This window comes from Melampsora larici-populina, assembly GCF_000204055.1.
Source record: "Melampsora larici-populina 98AG31 unplaced genomic scaffold MELLAscaffold_60, whole genome shotgun sequence".
Taxonomy (NCBI): Eukaryota; Fungi; Basidiomycota; class Pucciniomycetes; order Pucciniales; family Melampsoraceae; genus Melampsora; species Melampsora laricis-populina.
In genome coordinates this window covers 413684-441290 of record NW_006768824.1, presented here as the reverse complement: position 1 = coordinate 441290, position 27607 = coordinate 413684, and the positions used below count along the sequence as shown (strand labels likewise).

At 40.8% G+C, this 27607-nt stretch overlaps 4 protein-coding genes across 4 annotated transcripts; 1 reads left to right on the top strand and 3 right to left on the bottom strand.

Annotated features, from left to right (window-relative positions):
- Positions 1 to 824: 824 nt before the first annotated feature.
- Positions 825 to 3268, top strand: MELLADRAFT_57656 (uncharacterized protein; the record flags this gene model as incomplete). The annotated part of the gene is made up of 12 exons (XM_007416410.1): positions 825 to 1002; positions 1067 to 1128; positions 1227 to 1303; positions 1373 to 1435; positions 1505 to 1616; positions 1759 to 1895; positions 1971 to 2146; positions 2216 to 2284; positions 2359 to 2511; positions 2587 to 2649; positions 2723 to 2757; positions 2822 to 3268. The coding sequence occupies 12 exons, from the start codon at positions 898 to 900 to the stop codon at positions 2949 to 2951; spliced, it is 1182 nt and encodes a 393-aa protein (XP_007416472.1).
- Positions 3269 to 7246: 3978 nt separating this feature from the next.
- On the bottom strand, positions 7247 to 8716 carry MELLADRAFT_112015 (uncharacterized protein; the record flags this gene model as incomplete). Its single annotated transcript, XM_007416391.1, has 6 exons — positions 7247 to 7416; positions 7640 to 7695; positions 7859 to 7863; positions 7948 to 7964; positions 7987 to 8491; positions 8564 to 8716. The coding sequence occupies 6 exons, from the start codon at positions 8714 to 8716 to the stop codon at positions 7247 to 7249; spliced, it is 906 nt and encodes a 301-aa protein (XP_007416453.1).
- Positions 8717 to 10516: 1800 nt separating this feature from the next.
- MELLADRAFT_39801 (putative a-pheromone processing metallopeptidase Ste23) lies at positions 10517 to 14198 on the bottom strand (the record flags this gene model as incomplete). The annotated part of the gene is made up of 8 exons (XM_007416390.1): positions 10517 to 10946; positions 11041 to 11440; positions 11510 to 11609; positions 11693 to 11784; positions 11888 to 12264; positions 12350 to 12959; positions 13027 to 13822; positions 13887 to 14198. 8 exons carry the CDS (start codon positions 14196 to 14198, stop codon positions 10517 to 10519), a joined length of 3117 nt encoding a protein of 1038 aa, XP_007416452.1.
- A 7296-nt stretch (positions 14199 to 21494) lies between these two features.
- Positions 21495 to 24275, bottom strand: MELLADRAFT_73227 (uncharacterized protein; the record flags this gene model as incomplete). The annotated part of the gene is made up of 9 exons (XM_007416389.1): positions 21495 to 21988; positions 22077 to 22337; positions 22423 to 22541; positions 22621 to 22933; positions 23025 to 23391; positions 23507 to 23658; positions 23813 to 23944; positions 24027 to 24105; positions 24236 to 24275. 8 exons carry the CDS (start codon positions 24063 to 24065, stop codon positions 21737 to 21739), a joined length of 1635 nt encoding a protein of 544 aa, XP_007416451.1.
- Positions 24276 to 27607: the final 3332 nt, after the last annotated feature.

The following is a 27607-nucleotide window of genomic DNA, read 5'->3' as shown; positions in this document are numbered from 1 at the left end:
GTAGGTTTTTTTGAGCTTTTTGTGTGAAGAAGTTTGGTTTTGAAGGATTATACATTTAGATCTCTTTATCATGATCGATCTTCTGGGTGTTGTTTTTTTTCCCTTTCTTTTATTTATCTTTAGTATCAAAAAAAAAAGATTGTATTACACTTGTTTTCATTTTTAATTTTGGATTTCAAAACTTGAAGAAAAACTAAAATCTGATTTGGTTAATTGTTTTTAAATTTATAAATCAACCCACAAACCAATCAACAAAAAAAAAGTCAAACTGTAGATCTTCATGTCTGTGCTCTAATCAACGCTGTTTGGTTGAGCTTAATTAATCGCCTTTTACCACACACTCGCACAGCCTTCAGTTGGCATTTTGTTAATATTGTATATATAGTTAAACTTTTTACCGAATTCTCATCTTTCATGTCCGTGGTTTTCAATCTGGTAGGAAAAGCGCGAAAAGGAAAAGCGCAAAAGGCGCGGAAATGGCTGATGACGCAGCCTGAAGTTGAATGACATCGCTTCCATGAACCCAGCTTCAACTCTTCATGAGATCAACTCTGATCCCAATCGGGATAAATAACCCAGATGAGACGGGCAGAGTATCGATTAATGGCGAATATGAAAAGAATCATCGAGAACAACAGGAAGAAGATTTATTCTGAAACAGCTTTGAAGTAATTGTGGAGAAAAACATTTGATCTTTGACAACCCATAGTCGCATAGGCTTTGAAATTGTGATGATCTGATGGAAAGTGAAGATCTTCATTATGCCTATAACTTTTGCGTGAGTTCAATGCTTCGACCTATGATGAATATCAAAAGGCCTTGAAGTTGTTCAATCATCTTCTTCCAGTTGTCTTGTACTACATTCTTTTGTTAAACATCAATAATCTTCTACTGACCATGTCTCGAATCATCGAAGATAAAGTGATCAACTTCATCACACATTTGCCATCAAATGCAAACCCATATCAGGCGGCAGCGGATTGTCTCGCTACTTTCCTTCTCGTACGTCTTGCAATCTTACATAACGACTTTTCCTACTTTAACTTTTCATACTCGATATCAAAAGCCATATCCTCTACCATCTTGGTCACGTTATCTTCAACGTGTGTATGCCGTAACATTCTTGATGTGAGAATGCCTTCTTTTCTGATCAAAATAACTGCATATCTAAAATGAATTAAACTTTGATGTTTTTCATTGACAATCTGACCTGAATATCTATCAAGGATGTTCTTTCAATCGATTTATGTTCTTTACGTTCGCTCAAAAACAAAGAGATTGTACCATATAGGATTGAATTCTAGTAAGTGGCTTGTGACTGTGAATAATGTTTGAAATTCGATTTAGATGAATGACCTGTTTTCTCTGATAGTGGGACTCTTACAACTTGATCGTGCAAACCATTGTGGATTATGCTACTTTCTATATAGTATAAGTATGCTTACTTCTTCCAATTTCTTTTAGCCTTTAGCAAACGGATCTAACATATACTTTTATCAACCAGTTGCATTATCAGAAATCATTTGTGAAGAATTGGTACAATCTGGGCAACTGGACCAAGGATGGCCCAACTTCTTACTCGGCATTAAACTCACACTTACAGTTATATGCGCTAGGTGAGCCTCCGATCAAGATTACCTCATCATCTCGCGAGCTGACTTGAATTGATCTTGTATACTAGCGGTGAGTGTGTTTGATCTTCTTCAAATTCTCAATCACACACTGAACAACATTCCCATATCAAACCAACGGTCACTCAGTAATTCTGTGGCTATGTATCTGCCATTGCGCATTGGATGCGCTACGACGTAAGAACCAAAGAGGCCAAGTGCTCTCAAAAACTGTGACATGGGCAATGAATACGTTTTTGGTGATCATTCTCTTTGCCCCAGCTGGTCAGCTATGCGTTCAAATTTGATGCGGTGTGGGATGAGATACACCATCTGAATCTATGTTTATATCTTACATAGTTCAGATCATCATCTCATTCTATCAAGTTACCATGGAATATCAACATATCAGAAAAATGGTGACGGGTATCATTGACATTTACCGGGATTTGGCACCTAGCTGCTCCCTAGTGAAATGTAGCGTGACACAAACAATACCTCAGCTCGTTTCACACTGGTCGGTTCTTCATCACGTTGTCAGTTTCTTTCTTCAAAGCAATCCCACAAGTTCACCTTGAATGACAAATTAGTCTTTTTTTGATTAGGATCTTTTGGAATACTATACTACATTAGGATCAGATTCTTATCTATTTATATGTGGTATCGTTCTTTTGGTAAGTTTTAAATCCATCTGAATTACATTATATAGTGCTCAATTTCTAATGTTCTATGTTTGATTCTCTATTAGGTTTATGTTCCATTCCTTTTCCTATTATCTCGAAGCTTTAATGATCAGGAAGGATTAGAATCTTCATTGAAAAAACAACAGGAAGGAGTCTTTTCAAATACTTTATTAGAATTCACAATTATCTTATTATTATTGATCTTAGTCAGTTGTGAGGTATGTGATTTCTTGAAAGTCAAGATTGATGATTGAGTAATTGATTTCCTCTCTTCTTGATTTTCTTCTACATAGACAAGCTTGGTTCACAAGGGTGATTTTATTTATAATTCTAGCTTTTGGCTTATCAGTCGTATTGTAATTTGATCATCTTGCTTTGAAAGTGTTCCTTTTTTGTCATTTCTCTAATCCTTTTTTCACAACCTTGTAGGGCATAGGTGGTGTTATCTCAACCTTGGGAAATACGTAAGTAGAGTGAATTCTATAGTTTGTGATTGTTAGAAAACTAATGTTTCTTCACCTTTCAAAGTGCTTTATTTTTGATCTTATGCAGTCTATATAGGACTAATCTAGCTCATCAAGATACTCACATTGTGATGCCAGAGATTCCAGTACCTGTGGCTGTATATCACAAATCTAGTGAAGAGGTCTCAGTATGATATCTATATCCATGAATTCGAGTCATATGTCTGGTAACATCTTTTTGAATTTCAGCTCTTAATGTAGAGTTTATGTTTTGGGTTTTTCTTTCACAATTCATTCTTTTATCATTTTCTCCAATCATATCCTTCAAAGATATCAATTAACCATACATCTATCCATAGTCTATGCCACTCATTTTTAAAAAGTCAATTCAGAATTCTTCATATCGGCTTCATATTGAAATTGACTGTGTGATGATGGGCCAGGGAATTTTGGAATTTTTGTTTACAATCTGTGATTCTAACGAGAAATATATACTGCCTTCATGATGACCAATACTAGCATGAGTTCCTTGTGAGTAATATCACAGTGACAGAGGGCTTTGTAATCCACCATGTGTTCTGGATGAAGAAAATCTTCATCGAAGGAACGCTCTGTGAGCAAGATGACATGAAAAATATGACCACTCAAAGATAAGATCGAAAAGTAACAGTTGTGCCTATCAGAATAAAAGAACAGTCAAAACTGAAGAATCTGGAGAGTATACCACTTGCCACAGAGGAATTGGATTAAGAGATTAGAGACATGAGTAAGATTGGATAAATGGATATGAGAGAGAGAAAATTAGAAATGAAAAAGAGCAGTGAGACCAGACTAAGTGAGAATTTGTGATTAATATTGGTGAAGGAGAAGGCTTCTCTGATGTGATATAGTATGAGAACAACCTTGCCGTTTGTTACCTTGCTGTTGCATGAGGCTGAACAACAAAATAGGATTCCAGAAGGCTTCACATCAATCACAATGCTCATCATCTCACTGTTTTGGTACTTTGAATAGACTACTGTTTAAACAGAGAGTACCTGCCACAACAATATCATGCGCATATATCACACGCATCAAAGGAAACAAATAGAAAGTGAGAGAAAATACACAACAGAAAAAATGTATAGAAAGATCAAGAAGAATCAGTCTTAACCATTTTGGAAGCTTTGCGCTTCTCTGCAGCTGCCTTACACTTCTGCTCCTTCTCCTTGTCAGATAGAGCTGCTGGGTTCTTCCTCTGATTATTTTCTGAAAGATAAAATTCAAACAAAGCAGAAAAATGTGAATTGAGAGGAACAGCATCATTAGGATGTATGTCAGGTTAGACATATGTGGTGTTGTGGCTTTGAGAAAAGCAGGAACCTGCAGTTTGATCTTGAGAGAGGTTTGCTGTTGTCCATTTCTACTAGCTCCTTTGGATTTGAATGCTTGTCAACTTCTTGATTGGTTTCAATCATCCAATCTTTCTATGATTCTATTGGAATCTCAGGTGAGGGTAGACCAACTCCCAGAGGCAAAAAATCCATGTGCATCAACAGAGGAATCAAAGATAAAGCTTTGGAGAATAAAGTCATTGAACTTGTAAAGAATCTTCTGATGTCTTCTGTTCTTCTTTGAATGGTAGGAAAGTGTAACATACCCAGCTGGTGTGAGGTGAAGGACCAGTAATCCTGGGTACATCAGGATCTAATAGCTGTGCAATGGTGATACCATGGTTGTGCAGCTTCTTGAAATGCCAACCCCCAAGCATTCCTACAGATTCCCTTTAAGTCATTTATCAACATGTCTGTGTGGTGTTTGCCGGTAGACAAGCGCACACAAGTCGCCTTTGTGCCTCAAAAGCAGTCCATGTGCGCTTGTTGTCAAGAGACTGTCATAAGGACACAGTGTATGTCTGTAAATTTCAAAAGGCCAGTCAGCCAGCCAGCCAGGTGAATTTTACCCTGTATTTATTTACACCTCTTCTTTAACCAGTGCAAAATTCCGGGTGTAGAACTAAAATTCCCTTCTGGCAAGATGAACTCTACACTCAATGTTTTGCACTCAATTCATCTACACTGACACAAAAAAAATTAGGTGTAAAATTCAAGATTACACCATCTAAGATGATGTTTACACTTCATTTCTTTTACACCTAATCATTGGGTGTAAACATCTGGATGCAATTTTCTCCCATCCCTTATCTTATGAATGAGATTTCTATAATTTTAAACAAAAAAGAAAACTTGAGAATTGCTCCTTTTCACTAACTTGGCTAAGTCCCTCTGTGTGAGCTGCAAGCTTGAGCAAGCAGATGGACTTACAAGGGGTTCTCTGGGTTTTCTTGGTCATAGCCTTTTGCTTGAGGCAAACTGAGCTAGATTTGTCCATGGATAGAGTAACCTCATAGGAGTACATACACCAAAGGAGATATATGTAGATGAAATAAAACCCCAAGAAGGATCCCATGGAGATCCAAATAGGAAGAGACATCTGAATCAATACACAGATGTTCTAGTGAAATGGTAAAGATATATCTCTTTTCCTGTCTTCCCACTTTCTTTCCACTTCATCTCATTTATCTCTTGAATTTTCCTTTTTAACCTTACACTATCCACAGTTACAATTTATTTATTTACAAGTAAATTATAACTTATCTATAAAACTTTACTATCTAATTTTTTGCCCCCCGCCCACCCTACAGGTTAACCTTGCAAGGCAAGGCAAAAAATCAGAGACAATCAAAGGGTCTGCGATCAGCAACACCTCTCCTGAACGGAGAGGTTTAGCCATTGCAGAAGTCTCTACAAGAGACGCCTTTGAGAGCCTCCTCCAATACCGAGTCCCGCAGAGAGGAGAGTTCCAGAGTAGAGAGAACTATCCTTGACAGCAGAACTCAACTCCCGCTATACTACTTTCCCTCACCTAAGCACAAGCTAGGCAAGTGAAAGAAAGATTTGACCCTCTTGTAATAAAATTCTAGGTGTTATAAATTGTAATGCACAAGTACAAACATCTCTTGGTGGGAGAAATTGATATCAAATGAAAACTTTTGCCATCAATTACAACTTTTTTTTGTTAGACTCAATTCTTTTCATTCAACTTTTTTTTGCACCTTTCTGTCTCCTGAGTTTTTTTTGATTCTCATCAAAATCCAAACTTGCTATTGACATCAAAATTGATCAATTTGAAACTTCAAAAAAAGACTGCAGGGTGATGTTACATATGTCATGTTATGTAAACCTTAAAACCAATTTTGAACTTCTCAAATCAACCAAAATAAGTTCATCAAAAATCTGTTGAACTGAATATCCAATAAAAACACTTTGAATTACGTGCCAGGAGGCTTTCAAGGAAATATTTTAGCAAGATTTCAAGCTCATTTGGATAATCCCGTATCTTCATTAGTTAGTACTCAGCAGGTTTATGAGAATCCGGCGTATTGCTCTTTGGGTCTTCTAGTTCAGAAGATGATAGGTCTGAATCAGGGTTCATTTTTGATGGTGTTGTAAGAAACAGCTGAAATCTTTCCCAAATACCTTACTCAAAACCAAAAGTTGAACCTTTTAGTATTACCCCTCTTGATCCCCAGATATTACTTCACCACAATCTGCTACATGATCTTTCAAATCTCAAAATTAGCTATGTACATTAACTTCATCATTTTCAGTAACACAGATCAATCCAGATTTTTGAAACTTCAAAAATACAAATCTTGAGCTCATGAATTTCAACTTTTTTTGATTTTGATGAGAATTTCAAAAAACTCAGAAGACAGAAAGATGTAGAAGATCTGGAATGATAATGATTGAGTCTAACCAACAAACCTTGTAATCACTATGACAAAGGTTTTTTTACTATCAATTTCTTCCACCAAGAAGGTGATTGTAGAAAACTGAGATATGTAACCCATAAGTCCCTCTGCTTGCTAAAAGCATGGCCCAAGGCTGGGGTACCTACACATAGTTAACTTAATTCTCTTCAATTCAATTTCAAACAAATTCTTCAATTAGATAAGCTACAACTAATTTTTTAAATATGTTGAAGATTGTAGAAAGAATGAAAAAGTTCAAATTTCAGTTTTTCCAACAAGATCTAAACACAGCAAGTGCCATTATCAGATTGGATTAACCGAGTTGAGTATTTTTATGTTGGTTTAAAGTGAGCAAATATAAGGGCTAATAACATTTTGTTTTGGTTGTTGGTTATTCTTGAAAACTTCATCTGAAAAGTAACATGGAAGAAGGAAGATTAAAGTACTCGTGCCAAAGTATCTATGTTCAAGTTGGTGGATACAGTGAATTGGTTTATATAAAGATGAGAGCTGTTTCAACTGATCAATGATGATTGTGGACCATTTTTGTAAGTTTAGGAAACTTTTCAAAGCTAATCAAGAAGAAAACTGCATATTGATCTTATCACGATACATTCTTTTCTTTTTGTTTCTTTAGTAATTTGTTGGGCTTGAGTTTTTGAAAGGAAAGATATTTTGAAATTCAATTTCTAAGGTTCACCTCATACATTTTTGATTGCTTGTAAAACTGGAGGTAGCTACTCCATAATTTTGTGCAGAGTTGATTGCATTGCGAGATATAGGTACAAGCTGTGCCCGTTCATTGACCGTCTTAAATCGCAAGAAGCCCTCCGATGGTCCAATCTCGGCTTCATAATTTTGAAGTGCTATGGGGATGACCAACAAATTCTGGAAATGCTCATATCTTTGAGAAATATCTGATATGATGATGTTTGTTCAAGAGGCATGTTTGATTCATCATGAGTGATTCTGTGATTAAGCAATTTTTAACGAGGCCTACGTAGAGCCTCATGAAAATACAATACTGATACAAGAAAACGATGTTGACAAATTGACAAGATAATAAACGAAACAAAACATGCTACAAACTACATTCCTCGTTTCCCGGTTTAGATGAATTAACCAAACTTTGAGATAAAAAAAAACTAGATAAAAAATTGAAATCATGTTACAACAACTCGAACAATGAGACCACTGAGTAAAAGATGAAACAAAAATGATATTCAAGATAGTAAAACAACACTACTGGATTCCTAAGACCACAAGATCACTTTGGGTATCCAATGAGACTATACCTCAACAACGCACCGTACCTATAAAGAACAATGCAGAATCAACTCGTTCAGTAAGTGAGCTCTGTGGAACTAAGATCATTCACTCAAGTAAAAATGACTCACCAATCCGATTACCTCAACTAGTAGATGCAGAAGGAGGACTCAACAATTCATCAATAAACGAAGTCGCAGCCAGAACCTTCATATGGAATTCCGGGGAATAGCCATCTTCGCCATCAAAGACGACATCATCGACAAGGTGTTTCAAAGATTGTTTCCAAGTCGTCGAAGGATCGGGTTCCTCATCAGCTTGATCCGTCACGGGGGGCTGGCGAAGGTGCTTTGCGAGGCATGAGCGAAGGCGCTTCGCTGGGCCTGGGGCCCGGGGAAGGTGCTTCGGATGGCTTGGGCGGCTTGGGCCAAGGTCGAATTTGACCCCTCGGATTGGCCTCTGGGCCCGTTTCTGGAGGACGATCTGGGGAGAGCTCTCTTTGCAGATCTTGGCGGGGGTCTCCTCAGGGTGGCTCAGCTTCACGCGCTTCTGAACGGGGTTCTGGGCGTGGTTCTGGGTATGAGTGCCGATTTGTGCGTGGTTATGAGCGTAGTTGATGTAGTTCTGATTCTGCTGTAGAGGAAGCGGATTGGGCGAGTTCTGCATGTAGTAGATCTTGAGAGACAGTGCAATCGAGCTATGAATACTTATACCACAAGATACTTGAAACATATACCGATGACTCACCTGCTGTGGGTTTGCTTGCGCTCCAGCCTGGTAAACGCCAACAACCTGGTGATTAGCAGTAGGTGTGGTGCGGACAACTTCCTGCATGGGTCGGTATCGTGGGTCGATGATATAGGTCACGGATGGGTTTGAATTAAACATTCCGTTTGACATTGTATAGAAGATGTATGTGTTTTGGTTTTGTGAATTCAAAGTTGATTTCGCAAGAGTTGGGAATAAATAAATTGATAGAAAGGTGCTTGTTAAAGGAGGATATAAGTAAGAAGGATATGTTGCGTGAGGTGCAAGAGAGATTGAAGATTTTTGGTGGAGGAATTGGGGGAACCGAAGAGGAAATGGGTTGCTTAAGTAGTTCACCAGCCAGAGATTCCAGACTGATCACCAGTGCATCGTTCTCCCTTCAGGCACCCCGTGACCACTACAACTATACCGTGAACCAATGAATTTTGCCCTTTAAACGCGCCATCTCTTGACATCTCGTTCAAAGAAATTGACCTTTGTTTGGATACTTCTACCTCTGAACCTATAATCGCAGCGACTGTTCCTGAGCCGTTAAGAAATGAAGCTTCTGGGAATGCAAATTGCTCACCTGGTCCTTTCCCGCCAATTCTCATGACCGTGGCGATTCATAACCGAGTTATTTGAATGACATCACTGACAGACCGATCCGCTGAGCTCAGAAATCATATAGGCCTTTAACTTGCAAAGGTACAAGCTTTGAAGAATTTATGATATAACTCTTACCTCTTGATGATTCCATGTTGCGCGGTTGATGGACCACGATTTACCGTACTCGGAGGAAGTCGAAATGCTTCACAAAATCACAAAAATTTAAGAGCCTTATATCAAACAAGACACGCAAAACGATCTTGAGCGGATTTAAAATTCTGGATATTTTCTATGACTATCTACGGTGCACGTAATGAACAACGTTCTGCCTGTATGCAAGTGGCAAAAGATAGGGACGCAGCTGAAACTTCAGTGCTCTAAGACTATGCCAAACTTCTTGCTTTCTTTCGTGAGATTATGTATCCCCATTTGAATTTTCGCGAATCGATCTGATAGAGAGACAGATAAGCATGGCAAGATACCCGATTCCACTGACATATACTGAACTTGTCCTCAAGCATTCACCAAGAAAAAAGTTGATGTGTTCAATTTTGAGTAGGTGTGAAAGAAATTAATCCTTCAAATGATGGTTCTCTTAGGATCTTCAACTTCTCATCCGGATATTTTTGTCAATAAAAGCTAGGAGTCTTTGACCACATACCTAGATACCTCCCGAAAATTAAAAAACCCAGCCTCATTTCTCAAAATTTCATCGGTTTCACGAGATAGAGAGTTCCCTTCCTTGACACATTGATCAAGCGATGATCAGGATTCTCCTTACATATTTGCCCAGGATCGTCTAATTTTTGTTACAGTTGATTTTCACGACTTTATGCCCCAGATGTACGGCTAACGGCTAATTTGATCAAATATTGCAAGAAAATTGGATCAAAATTTATAAGAATCCACATTTTCGTCACCTTTCTGATGTAGGAAAGAAGCCAATAAGCAAATATGAAAAAACTTAAACCACCTCGAATCCGATGTATGAATTCATGAAGAACAAATATATACTCATCTTAAATGATTTTTTTTCACTTACTCTAAATAAAAATCATAAGAAAACCAAAAAAAAATGAATTATAATTATAATCTATAATTTTCTAAACCTATATACACATTTTTGATTTTGATTTTCCCATAAACATAAACACAACCCAAAACAACCCTTTTTTGTTCTTCTTGAAAGAAAAACTAATTAAGAAACTAATCATCCAAAAAAAAGCAGAAAAGTATCTTATTTTATTTAACACACACAATAAAACCAAAAACTTTTTCAAATAAACTTAGACTTTTTTTTTATATTTATACTTTTTTTTAAAAAAGATCTCTGATCTTCATCCATCAAGCTTTCCAATCAGGATGAGGCATAGCACAAGTACTCTTAACCAACCTATTCCTCAATCCATCAATCCCATCCAGAACCAAAACCGGCAAACCACCTTCGAATCCCTCTTTCTTTTCCAATCCCAACTCTTTCTCAACTTTCAATCCCATCTCTTCAATCAATCTATTCAATTCATCTTCTCCAATCTTCTTTTGTCCAACACGTTCTTTTAATCCTAATCTTTCAATCTTTTCAATCGGAACTGGTACGTTTTGTGATTTGATTTGAATCGAAAGTTTAGATCGTTCAATCGATTTCGGATTAAGATATTCTTGATAAAACGTTTCGATTTCAGATTTGGTAATCTTTTGAATCATTTCGGCATCTTTATACCTTTGTTCAAATGCATAATATCCCGAATGAATATGAATCCAATAATGTGATGCTCTAGAAAAGAAAAAAAAAGAAACCACAACAAATCAATAAACAAAACGTAAACTCAGCCTATCTGATGAAAATATCAAAAAAAAAAACACTCAACTCTTCCCAAAGATTTTTAAAATCTTCTAATAACTTATTAATCAAACTCATCTTTTGATCTTCAAATTCTTCTTCACTCATTTCCTTTAATTTCACATCACCAAACCAAGTAAAAAAACTTTCAATTCGACTTTCAATAAACTTTGGATCCCGTTCAGATTGAATCGTCAAATTCAATCCAATCTGTCCTGTTGATCTTCTCAAATAAGTATAAACCATGTATCCTAATTGTTCAATCGTCCTCAATTGATTAAAGGCAGGTTCATTGATTAATTGTGATAAGAGTGTTAGTTTGGTTCGAGTCGAATGACATGTGATGTCTCCGATGTCTATAAAATCATTCACTGCACTATTCAAGTTCGATGGATTCATCAAGTCTCTCTCATAAACCAAATTCGTGCCTAGGAATTCATTCTTTCTTTTAGCACTCATCTCAATCGAGCCTCATGGAGTTTGGCTAACGAGCTTACCTTTGGGAATCCTCAATGAATGTGATTTTCTCAATTCATCACTTTTAACCGGTTTGAGATCTAAAATCTTCGTAGGTAATTCTATTATCTCAATCGCTTCCTTTAAAAATACCCAAAAACATCAATCAAACATTCAATCTAGAAAAAAATGAATCACAATCTAGAAAAAAAACTCAAACTTACCTTTTCATTTAAATTCCCATGTACAAGACTTTCCACAAATCCTCTTTTCAAAAGTTCAGGAATAAATTCTTCAACATCTTCCGGTGTGATGACTATTCACAAACCCAAAGAAAAAAACACCCAAAAATGTCAATCCATCACAAATCAAATCAAAATCAAATCAAATCAAATCAAAAAAAAAAGGATCAGACCCACCTTCTAAAGCCATCAATTTCTCTTCATAGCCATAATGCAAATCATTCAAAGCGGCTTCAATCCAATACCCAGCAATGCGAACAGGACCTTCCAACATAAAGTTTTGATACCTACGAATTTGAAAATCTTTAACGAGTTCAAACTTTTGTCGATCGACTTTCAAATTCTTTAATCCTTTTAAAACATATTCAAACAAGACCGAAAGTTTTTGATGATATCCATCTAAATTAAATATCATCGAATCTGAATCATACGAAATATTATACGATAATCCTGCTAGTTCAGATTCATATAATTCTTCATTTAATGATTCTTTTAATAACTTGGTGATATATTGAGTCTTAATGATATTATGAACCGTTTGATCTATAATCGGACTATCAAAACAAACTTTCATCAAATTCATTCCTTTAAACTTGTGGTGGGAAAAAAACAAACAAGATGGTGAAATCCTAAACTTACTTTCGAATCATCACTACAATCGAAGCTCTAGGAACCCACCATCGATCATCTTTCTTGTGCCAAAGTCTACCAAACTGATCATCTCTTATACAATGAGGTCTCCGACTGGGAACAGGAACATCCACTTTATCTACCGTGAAATCCGTTGAGATAAACGAATTAGGTGGAGGTAAACTTAATGCACCAGATTCACGAATCAATCGAATGGCATCCAAATCAAACAAATCTTTCGGAAAGTCTTGAATACAATAAGGTGTGTTGTACCAAGGTTCGATTAAGTTTAAGTTGACCTGATTTTCAAATCGACCGGATTGACATCCAATCACGATCCTACAAGATTCCGGTCTCAACAAATCCATCGTCTCTTGAATCAATTTCGAATCAAACTTGTTAGTGAGATATGAAGATGATAAGATCGATTCACGTGGACATGGTTTTCGCAATGAAGTGGCTAATGAGGTGGCATATTGACCCGGAGCGGATTGTGATTTGAATCGGAATCGGATCTCGGCTAATTGAGCTTGTTCTCGAAATGACCATTCTTGTGGTGGGGTGGATCTTAGGAGATCAAGGTATGCAAAGATCACTTGGACTACTTCTTTGTAATGAGCTAGCCAAAGAAGATGAGATGAGTTTTGTGAATAGATCAAAAAAGAGTGGTTTAGAAATTCACTTACATAAACCTTCAGCCGTGAGATCTAAAGTGATTTTAAACAAATCAAATCCAGTAGCACCACCACCCGGACCACATTGAAAAGTACGAACCCAACCTTTTTTCTTTAAATAACTAGTAGCCGAACCCACGCCTTCATGACCAATAAAATGAGAAATAAAACTAGTAGGTTGAGTATCATAAAACGGATCTTGATCAGGTAAAGGAAACGTGATTTCTAATAAATTATTATCTTTAACTAATTGAGTAAAGATGATTTTTTTCAATTCGGTTGCGGTATAAGGTGAACCATGAAATTGATCAGGTAGAATTTCTTTATTTGGAATTTCTGAAAAGTGTTGTAAGACCATTTGAGTTAATTCTTGAATCGAATTTGTACCTGAAACAGCTAAAGTCATCAGATTTGAAGAATAATGTTTTGAATGAAACTTAATTAATTCTTCTCTAATATTAATGCCTAAGGAGATAGGTTGATCCCATAAGGTTTGTAGATTGCCAGTTCCAAATTTCCAAAACGAATGATGTTCATGTGAAGAAGTATGTTTATCTAATTGAAATAACTTCCAATGATCTGATTGTAAATTCTTACTGTTTTCTGAATCGACTGCTCTGATTTCTCTTTCAGTACATGTTTCCGTAAAGAGAGGTGAGATGAAGAATTGAGCAAATCGATCTAAAGCTCCATCTAAGGCTGATGGATGAACTTCGAAGTAATAAACCGTATCATCCATTCCTGTGAAAGCATTTGAATAACCCGAATGTTTTGCCAAGTATTCAGAGTATTCGTTTTCAGAAGGATACTGATGTGGTGAATGAATGATTAGTGAATGAGTGAATTAGTGAATTAGATTAGAGATGACTAACTTTTTTGTTTCCCATGAATAACAAATGTTCACAAAAGTGAGCTAGACCAGGTAGTTGAGGTGGATCGGAGAGATGACCGACATTGACCGATAGAGCAGCCGCCGCTTTGTCAGCCTTAGGATCATGAATCAAGATCACTTGTAATTGATTATTGAGTTTGATGATTTGATAATCTCTTTGATCGTTATCTGATTTGATGATCGGATTAGTAAACCTTTGATAAGAATTAGATGATGATGATGAATCTCCATTCGATTCAAAACCTAGATTTCGATCGAATAATAATGGCTTGGAAGCAGATGATGATGACATTTGATGTCGATGTTGATGGTGATGTTGATGGTAAACTGATGATGGTTTGAAGAATGAATGGTGATGATTGAATGAATGACAAGTTAGTTTGAGTTGATGATAGATTGATGATGATTTCTTTAATCGATTGATTAGGTAATTCATCTTCTTCCTTTCTCTCTCTTAAATTGGAAACTTACTCAGATTCAATCAGCTTATTAATGATTTTCAATTAAGCCTATGCACTCAACCTAACCATTTCGATTCATCACTCATCACTCGGTTTCACTCTTTTCCTAATTCGCTTCATCTCTCTAACCACTTTTCTCATTTCTCATCATCATCCATTTCGAAATGACCGCTCAGAACACTCTTCCTGTTTACTCCATTCACACACACATTCACTAGCTAAACAGTATAAACGAATATGAAATAAAACAATGATCACTTAAACATTCATGTTCTGAAATGAAATCTCAAGAAAGTATGATATTGTCCTTTGAATACTTACAAATTGAAGCACCTGTGGAAGATGTTCAAGAGTGTTTTCAAACCCCTATATATTCACTTGTAAGTTGTAAATAGAAACAAACATCAAGCGCTTCAGTGAGGTGCATAAAGTAATGCAACTCCTGAAGCCGGAGGATTCTGTCCCGTACCAAATTTTCGTATTTGATCACGTGACCACCTCCGTGACTGCGCAAGCAGTCATCCACCGCGTTCTCCTAACTTTTTCGACAAACTTCACCAACCCCTCACCCCTTTCCTCCCCTTCTCACGTCCTTTCCCTTCCTTTTAGTTCTCGGGAATGGATATCGAGCCTCCTGACCCTGGTCAGCAAGTGGTCTCAACTCCTCGGGACGATTCATCGGTGTACGACGACGCGATGGACGCTTTGGGTCCCACCGAACCGCCGACACCAGCGTCGACGAAGGCTCTCCCAACGCCTTCAGCTCCTTCTACGCGTCTATCGGTCGCTCTCAAGAAGATCGTCCTCCCTCCTCTCTCGACTGGAGGATCGTCTGAGGCCACTCCACTCTCCCGCGACCGAAAAAGGACGCGTCTCGCTACTCCACCGATCTGCCCTCTCATCGAAGCTGATGAGCTCTCAACCACCCCACGCTCGGCTCGTATCGCCAAATTATTTCCAGGGGGCACTACGACTTCGTCAAGGCCCCTTGACGGACTCATCCAACGCCTGATCGAGGTCACGAAGGCTACCCTCGTCCCCAAGTCTAAGAAGACCAACTCGATCAAAGTCGATGTTGAATCTGCAGCAGACATTCTCCTGCTAACCGGCCTGATCAAGGAACAGGCAGGCATCGAGGCAGCAAGTCGAACTGTGTTCGAGCCGGCGCGCAAGACAGTTACCGACCCGAACTCTGCTCTCACGTCAGCGTTTGAGTTTCGAGTCTCGACCATCGCCGAACGCGTTGATGTTCTATCAGAACACATCGCTAAGCTGGTGGCTGACGGCCATTCAATACCAGCGGGCGGGAAGAAAGCCCCAACCAAGACCACATATGCGTCAGCGACGTCTAAACACGCGCCCAACGCCTCACCTCCCCAAGGAGCCACACAGGCCAGGTCCCGTGCTCAACCAAAGCCGGGCTACCGCCCTCGTGCCGACCACGCGATCACTCTCAACCAACTGGACCCCGCAAAGATAGCGGGTGCTGAGAAATCCGTCCCAGAATTGATAAAAATTCTCAATCTGGAGCTGAAGGCGAGCAAAATATCGCTCAAGCCTGATGACACTGACACCATTGAGGTTAGAAATGTCCACCGTCACCCGTCGGGTGATCTCGTCATTTATTTAGACTCACAGCGCCACGCTCAAGCCCTTCGCAATCAAGAGAAGGACTGGCTGAGCAAAATCTCACCGAATCTTGCGATTAAGCAGGAGTCACACGCGGTAATAGTCCACGGCATACCTACCACCTTCAATCCGTCACGGCAAGAAGATATTGATCTTCTGAAAACGTGTAATGGATCTCTTCTAGACGACGCTGTCTTTATCAGATGGCTTAAAAAGGATACTGGTGCAGACACCAATAAACGTCACTCGTCCCTGCTCATAGGGTTCAAGACTCTTAGTCAAGCAACCCTTGCTGCCAAGACGAAGGTCTGGCAGGGCAGAGGTCGTCACCGTACCGAGCTCAGTGGACCTCCTCCCACCCGCTGCTTCAACTGCCAAGGTTTGGGGCACACAGCGGCAGCCTGCTCAATCCCCCCTATGTGCCCAACATGCGCTGGCCCACATCACGCACACACTTGCCCAGTCAAAGGCTTGTTAGCCTTGAAGTGTACAGCCTGTGCCAGGTGTAAACTCAAAGCTGACCCAAATGCGGACCTCCCCAGGTTGTTTAAAGAGAATCATGCTGATTTCCTTCACCACCCATTCGCCTCTACTTGTGGAGCAAGGATTGCTAGCCAACTCCCGCCCCACAACCCAAGTGGCTCGCCTAACATAGTCATCTTAGAACAGCCCAACTCGCCCCTTGCCCAATGTTAGAGCAACGGATACGAGAACAAATTTCAATGCAGAACACAGCTTCGATTCTACAACTGAACTGCAATCACTCAAAATACGTCACACTTTCACTTTTTAATTCAGACTTAACCAATCTTTTTTCCATCATCTCTATTCAAGAACCCTATGTCAATCCCTTTGATAACCTCCCCACTAACCAGACAAACTGGACGCTAATATGTCCTACCCCCAAGACTCTCACTGAAACTGACAGGCCTCGTGCCTGTCTCTACGTGAGACAAGACCTATATCCAGAAATAAATCCAATCCACCATACGTCACGGAATGTCGCTGCCAGCGTCCTGTCGATTGATGGCTTCGAGTTTTTAGTGGCAAGCGTATACAACCCACAAAAAACACTTGACGGATTTATTGCATTCACCGACATCTTGAAAACGACAAACCTCGAAACACTAATACTACCAGTTGTTTGCACAACTGATTCAAACTTACACTCCCCACTGTGGAACCCAGACCACAGCTCGACCTTTGGCAAGGACGCTGACCTCCTGATCACGATGATGACGGAGTGGAACCTCAACTTACGATCACCAAAGGGCCAACCCACTTTTGGTTTGCACCGCGAAGACACACTAGGCACCTCCATTGACCAGGTGTGGGTCAATGAGGACTTCGATGAGGCCACGATAGCGTGCTTCATCGACAACGAGGATATACTCAATCACCAGTCGGACCACCAGGCTCTGGTGATCTGTTTCTCGACTCGGACAACACCAGGTAAGAGTGATGTAAAGTCGGGGAGGAAAAATTGGAAGAAGGTAGAGTCGGTTCTACTTAAAATGGAACTTATGACGTCCCTTCCCAAACTCCACCCTCTGCTCACTCGCGACGACATCAACACATTCGACGAGTTGTTGCGGAAGGCTGTCACCGACGCCCTCAACAATAACTCTCCCCCTAAATCAACTAACATGAAGCACAAGCTTTGGTGGCGTCCTGAAACTCTCGAGCCCCTCAGAAGAGCAACGGCAAAGGCAAGACGAACTTTACGGAAACACCACACCCCGGAGAACCGAGCGGCCTACAACAAAACACAAAACATCTTCAACAAGGCTGTTGACAAGGCCAAAGAAAGCTCTTGGCGACAGTACTTATTGGAACTCGATCACCAGACCCTCTTCCAGGCAAGGAGGATAGCTTCAGGCCGAAAGCCATCCTCCCTTGTCAGCACGATCATCACATCTGACGGCAGGACATGCACCTCGAACGAAGAGAAGGCAGAAGCCTTGTTCTCTGCGACCTGTGTTGCTACAGCTCCGTGCAATCTCGACGACACAAACCACCTCTCCTTCCCTCTCAAAGGCTCACAACGACTATCGACAGAGATCACTCCTCTCTTCTTAGATTCCATCTCGAACGAATCAGTAGGGGCTGTGGTCAATGACAGCCCCCCCACCAAGGCCCCAGGATCGGACAAAATCCAAAACTGGGTTTGGAAATTGGTCTGGGACGTGGTGAAATCCCACGTTCGATTTCTTTTCCAATGTGTAACAATCACAGGGTTCATCCCTCGAGGTTGGAAACGCGCCACCACTATTATGATCCCTAAGCCGGGAAAAGCTGACTATACCCAGGCATCATCATATAGGCCAATCGCTCTCTTGGTGACGTTGGGGAAATTTTATGAAAAATTGCTGACCATTCATCTTTCGGCGCAGGCTGAAAAACTCAACTTACTACACGCTGGTCACTACGGTGGTCGACCAGACAGGTCCAGCCAAGAGGCATTAGTCCATCTTGTATCTTGGATTAAAGGTGAGTGGGCGAAGGGCAAGGTTGTCGGCGCCCTCTTCGCAGACGTGAAGTCCGCCTTCCCCTCGGTCCACCACCCACGCCTCCTAGACACCCTTGAGAAGATGGGTGTCAACACGCAAACACTTGACATCATCTTCGATTTCCTATCCGAACGCACTACCACCCTCAACTTCAATGGCTTTGAGTCCCAAGCCTTCACCCTCGACCACGGGCTCCCTCAAGGTTCCCCGCTCTCACCCCTCCTCTATTTACTCTACAACTCATCCCTTTTAGGCATCACGGACACCATACCCACGGCCACAGCGCTGGGGTTTGTGGACGATGTAGTACTCCTATCCTCAGCACTCGACACACACCAGCTCAGGTCACAGATGCAAACACTTTCTTTTTGCCAACAACAATGGGCAAAAAGACACGGGGCCATCTTCGACACCAAGAAGACATTCTGGGTCTTATTCACTTTGCGTGATACCGACCCAGCCGCCATCCCAACGATTAACTTCGCCGACAGGAAAAACCTGGAACCGGCTCCCTTTGCCAAATGGCTGGGTATAAAGATTGACAAAGCTCTTTCTTTCAAACAACACAGGTTAGACACGATAGCCAAAGGCAAGCAACGCGCCGGCTTCCTCGCAGGTCTTACGAAACAAGGCTGGGGCATACCTCCGAAGCTCCTCAAGACACTCATGACAACAACAGTTCATGCCGCCATCGACTACGGTGTGATGGCATGGATGCCTACCGAACCATCGAAGTTTTTTATCGAACAACTCACGATTATTGATCACACCTGCGCCCGTGCTGCGCTGGGCGCCTTGAAATACACCCCCAGCATCTTCTTACGTCACGATATGAACCTCGTCCCGCCGAAAATAAGACATCAGAGTAAAGTCCTGAGCTTTATGGCCAGATCATTAACTAAAAGCCGCTCTCATCCTCTCTTTAAGATCATACAAAGGTCCCAGCTTTCAACCCCTTCAAGCCACAAGAACCCCTTCCACCAATTTTTTCAACACAATCTATACACTCACTTCGAGGATCACGCGGTCCAGCTTCCAGTTGACCCGGCATCCTCGCTCATTCGCCCTCCCAATTACTCCACCGTGCTGCAAGAGGACGAAAAACGTGCGATCTCAGATACCTTACGTTTGAAGCCTTCAAACCAACACCTCCTAATTTTCACGGATGGCTCGCGCATCCCCAACAAGAATACGGCGGCGGCCGCCTGGTGTGCTAATACTAAAGGCAGCTCATCAACAGCATTAGGCCCTGCAAGGACCCAAGGCATCTACCAGGCTGAGTACCGCGGTGTACAGCTGGGTCTCAAACTAATACTCGAGCACGCAACACACGCGACTCACTGTGCATCCATCGTCCTCGACAACCAGGGGGTTGTCAAGGACTTGAAATCCAACTCATCCTCTGTTTCATCCTTAGACAACCGACACACGGTTTTCAAGCAACTACAGTGCATCCTCCACAGCTACCCCCAACTCCGAATCGTGATCAGGTGGTGCCCTGGCCACAAAGGCATCCCTGGCAACGAGATTGTCGACAAGATTGCCAACTCTTTGGCTAAACGAGACTTACCAAGTACGTTCACAAACGTACCGAACACAGCCGCCTTCCTGGCGGCCATCAAGGAATGGCAAAAGTCCCAATCCGAAGCCTTCACCAAAACCGAGATCAAACGCCTCGGTCACCAACCCAATGGGAAGAAGCATCTTGATGGCTTGGACGAACTCAGGAAGCACGAAATTGCGACCCTCACTCAGCTACGCTCAGGGCATATTCCTCTTAACTCTTACCTTCACCGATTCCAACAAATGGGCAACCCATCTTGCAAATGCCAAGAGGGGATCAAATCAGTTGATCACTTTCTGTTTATTTGTAACAACTTCACACAGGCACGAGCATCCTTCGAGCGCGCCATTGAACAACAAGGCTTCAATGAGCAGAAGACACTTAGGATGGACAAACGACTCCTCTCCAACCCAAGCGCCTTCAAGGCAACAGTTACCTTCTGTAACAACACGTGGCGTTTTGCCAACCGATGGGTCTGGGCAAGGATCTCAGGAGAACCCCGTCCACACAATTTCACCGAACCTCAAGATTAATTTCTAACTCCATACCTCACCGCCCTAGTCCATTTCTTCCGTTGTACACATGTAACCTAGATGAAACAGCCAACAGCTACCTTTCCCCTGACACAGCCAGAGGGGTTTTACTGGTGCTGGAACATACATGTAGTGTTTGATAGCCTAACGGCTCAAAAAGCACTTTAAGCAATGCATAAAAAAAAAAAAAAAAAAACTCCTGAAGCCACAACTTTGCAAAAGGTAAATTCAAAGAATTAATTCACTATTTGTAGGATACAAAGTTAAAACTGGGATTTTTTTCCCAGTTTCCCAGTTTTTGTTTTTGGCTGTGTTTGGAACTTTCCCACGTTCTCCCAGTTTCCCAGTTTGCGTTTTTGGCTGTATTTTGAAAACTGGGAAACTGGGAAAAAAATCCCAGTTTTAACTTTGTATCCCATATATGAGATCAGTAAAATGCTGGGTAACCAAGACCCCGGAGAGCTCTTGTAGAGGTCCATGATGTAAAAGATTTGATTTTCTTATTGTATTTCACAGCCTCTACACCGCGTTAAAAACTCTTCACAATTGTGTACATATGAATTTCACAGTTAACAAACTGATTTGCTCCTGGCTAGGCATGGTTGAGGGAGAAGCAAGGGATTTGGTCAAATTTTTATCAATCTAAACTGTGGTGAAGTGTGTGAGTATACAAATTTGTTTTTACATCATGCACCTCGATTAAGAGCTCTCCGGGGTCCTGCTTAACCTGATTATCAAACCAACCTTTCACAAACACCAAGCTTCATGTTACATTTTTGACTTATCAACTTTCAAAAAGGAAACTTGAATCCATTTTTTTTGTAATCAAGCTCACATGTTTTTATCGAATCAGAGATCTAAAGAATTTATTCAAGCTTTCATCCAAAATTTCTAAAACATGATATGATTCTGAAGATGATGATTTTTAAATGCATATTAAATACTTAAAATAATATGATAAAGATTACATATATATACAGATATAGTGATTCTAGTTAGACTGACCAGAGTCAACAAGATAAGCTTCAATGACTCTGGAACATACAAATACACAGATGCAATATATATATAGATAAATAGATAGATATGTAGAGACAGGAAACACATGCCACAGAAAACAGATCCAAACACGTTTACATCCCAGCTAGTTTAGCAGTATAATTAGCAATCGTAGGTACAGCTACAAGTGAAAGTAAGATGATCCCATAAAGTACAAAGGAAACTGTAGCAGTTGCAGCGGCTCGAGGATGAGTGTTGAATAAACTAGACGTCCCAATCGCTCCAGCAATGACTCCAATGGTCATTCCGACCGTGAAATAATCATCAGAGCCTACCGTCATTCGAACTCTGAGTAACTTGAAAAGGTAATCACGAACAAGTACCGCCTGGTGTGTTTGATAAGAGAATCAGATTAAGATAGCTATGAGTAAGATGATCAAGTAGGCAGTAGCATCGAGAAAGGCACGAGCTTACCAAGATCCCAGTGACGCAAATGAAGACTACCACCAAGGTTTCATCACCTCCAGTAGCATTGATGAATTCGATCCCAAAAGGCGTTGACATAAATCGAGCAGCAAATGTGATCCCTCGATCTCCCTCAATGCCCATCACACGAGCCAAGTAACACCATAACAGTAATGAGACCACACAATTAGGAATAAGGACAGCTAAGATCTTAAAGAAATTTGAAAATAAGTCGCTTCGATATTTAAACAGTGGGAAAGCTAAACAAACCTTGAAGAGTGATAGGAATTCACAAAGATAAGCATAGCCATCAGTCTTGGATTCTTATTTGGTTCATCCGAAAATATTGACTCACAATTCCGGCGACAAGAATAGTGGACATGACATCTCCGGAGCCAGGTGGACTCCCATTGTAACCTCTTGACCTCCTGAACAAGACAATATACGTACTACCGTTCGAGTAGTCATCCAAAGCTATCACCAAACAGCAATTTTTATGTTAAAGATGTTGAAAAACATGGTTTGAATGAACCGAACAAACCAGGTAGCTTACCAGAGACGAGCGATAAGCCCTTGATGGCACCAAAGATAAAAATGAACAAGATTGTAATCCCACTCGTGACTAAGATCGGATGTAAGACCTTTTGCCATGGTCGAGGAATCACTCTTCGACTGAAGATCCAAGACAAGACAACTGTACCAAGAAATAAAGGCAGACTACGTTTTTCACCTCCAGTTGTAAAGAAAAGTGGGATTCCAATGAGGAAGACGATGAAATAAACCATCGGGTCGAACCAAGCTGCCATCCTTCGAACCAATACATCTTCTGGACTTTCTGAATCTGTGCAACCTTTTTCACCGGGAAGCTGCAAGTGGCACATTTGAAAAAACTGCATTAGATCTACATGATTGGGTTTGCACAAACAATCTAGAAAGTAGAAATCTAGTCTGACGAACCTTTCCTGTCTCGAGATTATTCCCATCATCGATTCCATTTGCGTCCATCGTCATCGTCATCGTCATACTCATAGTGAGATCCAAGGTCTGGCCCCCGGTTGCGGGCACACTATTCTCTCCGTTCGCTCCGCTCAAAGTATGGAGTTGAGTGGTGGCGGGTGTGATTTGAGATCTTTGATCGTTCTCAGCACCATTCGCCTTCTCAAGATCAGACTGTGCTTGAGGTTCTGGTTTCTCCGTAGACCAAAAAAAATTCAGGGCTTTACAAATCCCAACTGTTCCTACCCAGGTCGCCAAGAAGGAAGGGCCAAAGAGTGCGACGATCAAGCCAATCTCCTTTCCTGGGATGGTTTCTCGCAACGGAATCCTGAGATCATTTTTATCAAACAGAAGTAAGCAATCACATTCACAAGATTTTCCCGATTAGCGGAGAGTTTGAAGATATCTGAAGAGGAAAATTTATATAGAAAATAATTAATCACAGGATAAAAGAGGTCGTGAAGAATAGACCCATGTTGCCTAACACCCAATCTGCAGCTGGACCGAAAAGAGCATGATGCCATTTTGATAACTTATTAGGTGAAAGTCGATGGATTATGATCATGAAGAAGAACAAGATGATCATGAAGACTGCCTGTGTTGGTTTGAGGATAATTTTTTTTTGATGGTCAGTGCTCTGTAACCGGTTGGGTTACTGGATCTGGGCGAGAATTTCTTGCCTCGACACATGTAGATGAATACATGAGGATGAAACATCAAAATGAACAGGCAAGATGAATCTTACTCACCGAAGATGGAAAGGTGAATGGAAGTAGATTGATAATTAAATCCACGAGGTAAGCAAAGAACAACAAAATGATGATTGCCACTGGAACTTGGACATAATGCACTGCAATCTTTCTTCCGTGCTCTTTGATAAACTATCACCAATGAGAAGGGAGAGGACATCACTAAACAGCGGGGAATGTGAGCTTGTAGTCTGTAAGAGGAGCAGCTGCTTACCTTTCGCGATGCGACGCGAGATAGTGCTATGAAACTCATGAGGGATGTACTGAATGAAGAAAGTCGTAAAAAGCGAATACTAAGTTAAAGTTCAAGTTAAGAGCCGCACACGAGAGGGGGTGAAGTTCGGAAGGAAATGAGCACAGTTCCCTTTTAATAGGCAGATTGTCTTTCATCCACGACTTGATCTTTAGCCGTGAAGAGCTCACCAAATGATCGGAAGGCTTTCGTCAGGTACGTAAAAGATTGCCAACGCCAAGTATCAAATTGAATGCCAAGAGGAGTTGATGCCCATTACATGATGACTCTTTCAAAGATTGATGAGCACCATAAGCCTAGAGTGGAAAATCTTGAAACTGCAGTGTTTCAATTTTCAAATCACAGCGAGCTCTGGTCGCCCAATATGTTTCAACTTTGGTCCACATTGGAATTGAGATTGGCACAGCTGGACCAACGAGTATGTATGTATGTTATCAGCCCGTGTTACAGATTTCGTGGGCAGTTTCACCGTCTCAAAGTTTGTGATTCTGATTGGAGTTCCCGAGAGCATTCAAAGGGTTGCCGAAGTTGCCAGCGCTGCTCTCGGAGCTTTCACGAGGGCGACTATACCTTCCAAGTTCCCACCCTAGTGCTGCCTGGACGAGACAAATGTCCAGGGTAGGATCAGTAGGACTGTACAATCCGTTGTTTCAAAAAGTCATCATTAGAATTCAGTGAAAGCGGCATTGTTGCAAGGCAATTGATGGAAGCTAACATTGCCAATCGCGAGTCCGCGACGAGTCAATGCATAGCAGCACGAAAGAGCACGAATCCGAATCCGGACTGACACTCTCACCTCTCTCACCCCAGGTGATTTCTCTCGGCCCTACCGCTCCGAGTAATTCAGGAAGGCCGAGATTCAAAATCAAATAGGAACTTTCGGTAAGCTTTGTATCAACAGTTAAACAAAACGCACTCTAGACTATAGGCCACCAATAAGAGTATCCACAGGGGTGGCCGTATTTTGGGGGCTCCCAAACAGACCCCCGAGAGCAATTCTCAAATGTTGGGGGTCTATAAAAGGGTGCGTGTGCAGCGGAGCACTTAGAGAGACTTAGAGCATCTCCAACGGTCATATGGCTCTCGAGGATGCAGGGTGTCAAAGAGCAAAAAAGCACTCCAACGGACCTCGCACATTCGGGGGTGAGACGTCGAGCGATGTCGAGGGCCTCCAGATTTCCATCCGGGCCCTTCACATCTGCGCGGTCTAGACTCTATGGGGGCTCTCGACATCACGTGCCACTGCTCTCACGTGAGCAATACAGAACACTTGCACCCAAAATTACTCGCAAGAAAGAATAGAGCATCCACAGCGGACTTTTCATAAATTTGGAAAGTCTGACTTTTGAATAGTCGGCTGCAAGGGTTATTTTTGCCTTCAAATATTGTTGTCCACAGCGGACTGTTCATTTTTGGACTTTGATTTACTGTACAAGCATACCTCAAACTCGTTTGGAGCAACTCGAACAGCAAAATTATCACTTTCAGAACACACTTGGTTTGTTCAGTGTGATTGATATACTGTAAAAGGTTTTTGTTGAGTACAACTAATTGCGCATCAACACAATCTTGATCTATAATAACAATCGACATTTTTATGACCATATGAGGTCTTTTACAAAGTTGTTTTCGACGATATTGAACAATTCAAAAATTGTTGAAGGGGAACTAGAGATGGATAGAGCCTGAGGTGATGTGGCAGAGGAATCCACAAAAAGTTGTCACGTGCAGCGTTCGCACATGATTTTTTAACTTTTCAAATCTTTGGATCCAACCATCAAATTTGAAGGTCAGGTTCAAAAACTTGAAAAGTCAAAAATCAGAATCTTTAAACTTGAAAAGTCTGCTGTGGCAAAATTTTATGATTTGAATCATAGTGTCCTGTAAACTATCTGGATGTTGAGATTCTTCACTGAGTCAATTGAACACCAACAAAAGATGCCCTGCAACATCACCTGGAGCAGTCCATGAATCCACTGAGGTCTTTGATGAAAAATCAATCTTAACAAACACAAATTGTAGCCATCAATCTTTAAAAACTTGATGGGTCCAAGTCTTGAAGGTAGTGTGTTCAATCTCAAACAGGTGCTTGGTACTGTGAAGAGCCCCATCATTTTAGAATTTTGACTTGTTTGTAAAGTGGTCCAATTTTTGATTACTAACACTCATCTTGTAGATCTAATGATACTGATCATTAATTGTCCTAATGTTGCCTATTTTTGATGTGTGATGAATAAGTTGTTCAGTTGTAAAGATTGATAAGATAAGCTTTTTATGTTTCAGGATGGGGGCACAGCCCTTGAAAAGAAAGGTGCGCCTAGGCGCATTGGCGTGTCTTCTCACAGTGCAAAAAATTAAAAGCAAGCAAAACAATGAAAAAATGAAAACAAAAAGTGGAAAAATTGTATTTCAGCATAAGACACGCAGTGAAAACAAGAAGTTCAGCCAAATGTGACTTCATCTAGGCGTCACTAGTTGAGTTGGAGGACTCAGCAGACAATTCTGGCTGAACGGTGTTGATATATGCTGATTCCTGGTCAGGAATTGATTGGCAGAGACTGATGATATGCTTCTGTAATAAATAAGGTCCCCCATCCAATCCCAGGTTGTGATATATAGGTGCATTTGGCCTCTTGTTACCCAGCTGATTGACTGTGTTCTTTGGCCATGAGAAATCCAGTTGAAAAAACACCACAGCCACTTGAGGGGAGAATCATTTCGGTTTGGGGAGCTGTTTGATGAGCCTCATTACTCTGGTTTTTGATTTTTGGGATTATAATGATGAGGTTGATGATGAGAAGAAAGCTTGAAGTGGAGTTTAAAAAAAACAGACAAGGAAAGCCCCAATTTCTCACTATGTGGCATACAGCTTTTTTAGGCATGCCAACCTGATTTTCAAGATTGGTAGGTGCACCTCACACCTAGGTGTGTGGCACATGCCCTGGCATGTCTTTCTTTTGCACCCCCATCCTGATTTGTGTTGTAAATGTTGGTACATGTGTGTATGTAAGCGCAAAAGTCAAAATTCACACCATTCTCTTTGATTCCTTATACCTTTTTCACAAGCCCTGAACTACTAGTGATTTAAGGGCTGTAAGTTATGAAATCAAACATTCTGCATCAATTGAGCTATCAGCCATCCTGACCTGACAAGTTTTGACATACGTAATTGGCTGAAAACCCCCATTTTCAAGGATTTTCAGACCTTTTCACGTCTAGTATTGATTTCTTCTGCATCATAAGATCATTGTAAGTCAATCCATTCATAAGAATAACTCTAAAACTCAGTTTAAAACTCTTGGAAACCACTAAATCCCTCAAATCAATCATTACATATGAATGAATCCTGTAGCACCCTTGTTTACCATCCTCAAAGTTCCCTCTTTCTTGAATAATTTCACTCCTCTCTGATCATTCCTCATGATAAAAGTTGTTGCTGACTAATATGATCATCCTCTTTTGTAAGTTAACCTTCCTAAACCATCAAATTGATAATCAATAACCTAAAGGACAGCACTATTTGGCAACCGCTTTTTTTGAAC